Raw genomic sequence first — 3,862 nt, forward strand, 5'->3', positions numbered from 1 at the left:
AGCTTCATCCGTTTCATTATACTTGTTACATTTCACTTTATACGCAATTCAATACGTAATTTTGATCATTTATATCTTACTCTTAAGTTATGCTTAATTAAAAATTTGATTTTATGAAAGTTTTCAAAGACGATTCAAACAAGATTTCACTTGACTATATTTTTTCTAACACATTATCCGCAATATATAAAATAAGCTTAGTACTAATAATTCTTACGTAGCGGCTATTTCAAAACGGAGGAAGTATTTAACACTATGCCTGTTATCTAGACTATATTATCTTTTCCGATAATTAAGCAGGACTTTATGTACTTATACTCAGTACTGGAACTGGCGATTAGTATTCAGCTGGAATCTGTCAGAGTAATTAAGCTGAATTAGGCACATAAACAAATATTAATCATGTCTTGTATCGAGATATAGAAAGGGCAATATAAAACATAAAATTAAATGAAAGAGTTAAAATAATTTACTCATTGTTGAATTTCAGCAAATACCCAAATAATGAATAGAGCATTTTCTCTATCAATGATCAATAAGTAGAGTGAAGCACGGAATTGAGTCTTATTTTAGTTGGAGAGCAAATATAGTTTTATCTTGGTTGGAGAGCAAATATTTTAAATGAGGGGCGGTTGAGATTCCATCCATAAGATACCATGTCAAAAAATCAACTCAAAACTTAAGCTTATGGTTGAGGACTCGAGGTCCCAGCATATGTTATATACTAAAAAAAAAAAAAAAAAAAGAGTAGAGTGCACAATGTGAACAGAAATGGATGTCAGAATTTAATTACTTTACTTAATCACAGAAAGATTCAGTAAACATGCTTGTATGGCATCCGAGGTGAATCAAAAGATAGCACAAATGCTAAACAAGAAAGAACAACCTTCAAATGTTCAACACTCAATTCCCTAAGAAGGTTAGGGCAAATCCTTAACAAGGATCAAAAACAAGTGCAAATTAACCCACTACCCACTATTAATAACTCCCAATTCTTGTTTTGGGTTGTGTGTATATATCATCATAAGATCATGCTTCAATTTCAAACCTTGAACACTTAATGGACCCCATACAAATATCAATCTCAATGAAATTTTCATCATTCATTTCATTCAAAATCTCCATCCAATTTTGCTGTTGCTGTTTGAAATGTGATTCTAATGAACAATCTTGCCATTTCTGTTGAAACCCATACCATGATTGGCCTTGTGTTCTCTTTGAGTCCACATAATGACCTGTCGGAAGTTCGATTTCTATCAAGCTCTCTTCGTCTGAGATTGACCCATCTGAATAGCTTGTGCTGTGACTCACATTTTCTCGAAAACTCGAATCGATTTCTGAATCTTCACTCGAACTTGTCTGATCTAAGTTTTCACTGTCTGACAGTAATGCTTCTGATGATGACATTACCAAGTATCTATTATCTTGATCATTTTGCAACATTTTTAGCTCTGAGCTAATAACCTTATCTGAAACACATGATTCACAAACAACATCTTCCTCAGTAGAAATAATCTTATCTGATTCACCTCCACATGTTGGTTTATATGGGCATGGTTTTAAGCAAGAAACAATTAAAGGGCATAGAATAAGAGCTGAAGATGTGAGAAAAACTGTAAGATACACACACCCTGGAGAAGGTGCAAAATCAAGTAAAGAGCCTATGGCAGCTAGCCAAGGAAATGTGTTTCCTAATAAACATGAATAAGCTGCCATTAAACCAAAACAGATTTATGGTAGTTTTTCTATCAAATCCTAAGAAATGATTTCTAAGGATGAAAAAAGTTGAAAAGATTGAAACTTTTGTTAAAGAGAGAGTCTTTGATTACCCACCAAGACTAGAGGATCAAATAGATCAGTGAAAAAAATTGACACAATTACCCACCAAAAAAGAATACTTAACAAGAAAAAAGGTTTATGTGTAGTACATGTACATACAACCAATAAGGTAGGGGTTTTAAGCACAGGATTCTATCTTGAAAAGCTCATAAATTGGTTTTATATGGTTATAGAGGAGAGGACTTTGGGGTAAGAGAAGGCATGTGAACTTTTCTGTGCTTAGCACATGGCATTTTTCCTCCAACTTGCATTTTTTTTTTTAAATAAACTAACTAAACCCAAATCTTGGATTAAAAACAATTAGTTGGTACTCAAGAGGTTTTCTTCAAACTGAAATTTCATGGGAAAATTCCAACCTGAAACCTTCTACTACAACAAAACCATGATTTAAACTTGTTTCTTAGATTAATCTTGTTTCCTCTCCTCAAAACTATTGTGCCCTTCTTGGGATGTAATTTTTTATTTAGGAGTTTTACCGAGGGAGTCTACTTCTGAAACTAGAGAGCAAACATATGAGGAGCACTACCACTATAAATTACTGTATTCATTTTGTCAAACTCAATTTACTCCAATTTTCTTTTGGAAACTTATCAATGCTATTCGTGAGTTTTGGCATTTTATCAATGATATTCCTAAGTTTTTTTTATTATCAATGGCACCCTCGTATAATTGAGAAATTTACAACTATAACCTTTTTAAACTTTTTCTGTCTAAAATCATTTTTTTATGTTTTAAATTGAAAAATAAAAGAAAAAGAAAAAAGTTAACTGTTTTGAAAGATTTTGGACGAATTAGTTAAAAAAAGTTATGTTTTAAGACGCTCAATAATACGAGGGTACCATTTATATTAAAAAAACTTAGTGTTATCATTGATAAAATGTCAAAAATCAGGAGTACTATTAATAATTTTGCTTTTCTTTTTATTGTCTCACTCATTTTTTTAGTTAGAAATGTTAATTTCATCCCCAAATTTAAAATGTGTTTAAATATCAACTACACAACTCGCTCTGTCTTTCTGTTCATTTAATATATATTGTTTAAATTTTCTCGTACTTTTTTTAAAAATCATATACGGAGTGGAACAGGTGGATAGGAAGTATAAGATTTGACATAAAGATAAATCTTTTGTATTGTTATTATTGGTTAATTTTTGAACTGTGTACTGATTATTTATCTATTTAATTCGACTCACTGGAGATCCATGCCTATTTGGTGCGTTGTTAGTGCGTCTTTAGTGGATTGACTACAATAAGATTGTGCTAATCTGTGGAAAATGAATATTATCAAGAGGGACCAGCATTGGTGATTTCTTGCAAGATTTTGCCATGCTTGCTTCTTATTCTTTTGCTCCTTCAATGATGGCTTTAAGCATGCTTTAGCATTTGATCCATCAAATTGTGCCTATATAATGCTAAATGATCTAAACTAACAAAATAATTTTAGAAATTTCATCTCCCACAATATATTCCATTGAAAATCAGTGTTGAGTTCGTTTTATTTGAGTTAAGAATCGATTACATTGTTAACGATTATTCTAGATAAGGGGAACTTATATTTTTCATCAAAAAGTCTATTAAACCGCGTATAATATTAGAGGTTCTATTTGTATAGAAAGTTGATATTGTTAGCAATTATTTTGTGTTTTGATATGACTAGTCGTGAATTTCATAGTGTTATTTCATAAAGTTTTATTAACGACAATCCGAATCAAAATATTAGAATCTCAATGTGTAGCAAAGATTTGAAGGATTTAAGGGTTGAAGATGTATAGGTAGACATGAAAAAGTTTGAAAAGCTATATATGTTCAATGAATAATTAAAGCGTAGCTAGGTTGTTCAAGAAACCAACCAATACAAGTGTATATGTAAATGCTATAATACTGTTGTAAATTAGTTGCTTGTTTAATGAAAAAGTATTGAAATATACCTCTAAACAACACTTGTGGTCATCTTTTGAAGCGAAAGAAGAAGATGAACGAATATTCTCAAATCTTTTATCGAACTTATTAAATCCATAATTGGT

The 3,862-nt window shown here is 31.1% G+C and overlaps 1 protein-coding gene across 1 annotated transcript; it reads right to left on the reverse strand.

Moving 5' to 3' along the window:
- Window positions 1–602: 602 nt before the first annotated feature.
- LOC130806140 (uncharacterized) lies at window positions 603–2,186 on the reverse strand. The gene has a single exon (XM_057671088.1). The coding sequence runs from the start codon at window positions 1,714–1,716 to the stop codon at window positions 1,030–1,032; it is 687 nt and encodes a 228-aa protein (XP_057527071.1). The 5' UTR covers window positions 1,717–2,186; the 3' UTR covers window positions 603–1,029.
- Window positions 2,187–3,862: the final 1,676 nt, after the last annotated feature.

This window comes from Amaranthus tricolor, chromosome 2 (assembly GCF_026212465.1).
Source record: "Amaranthus tricolor cultivar Red isolate AtriRed21 chromosome 2, ASM2621246v1, whole genome shotgun sequence".
Classification (NCBI taxonomy): domain Eukaryota; kingdom Viridiplantae; phylum Streptophyta; class Magnoliopsida; order Caryophyllales; family Amaranthaceae; genus Amaranthus; species Amaranthus tricolor.

Coding starts and splice junctions, on each gene's coding strand:
- LOC130806140 (XM_057671088.1), bottom strand. CDS start 1,716: ATGGCAGCTTATTCATGTTTATTAGGAAACACATTTCCTTGGCTAGCT.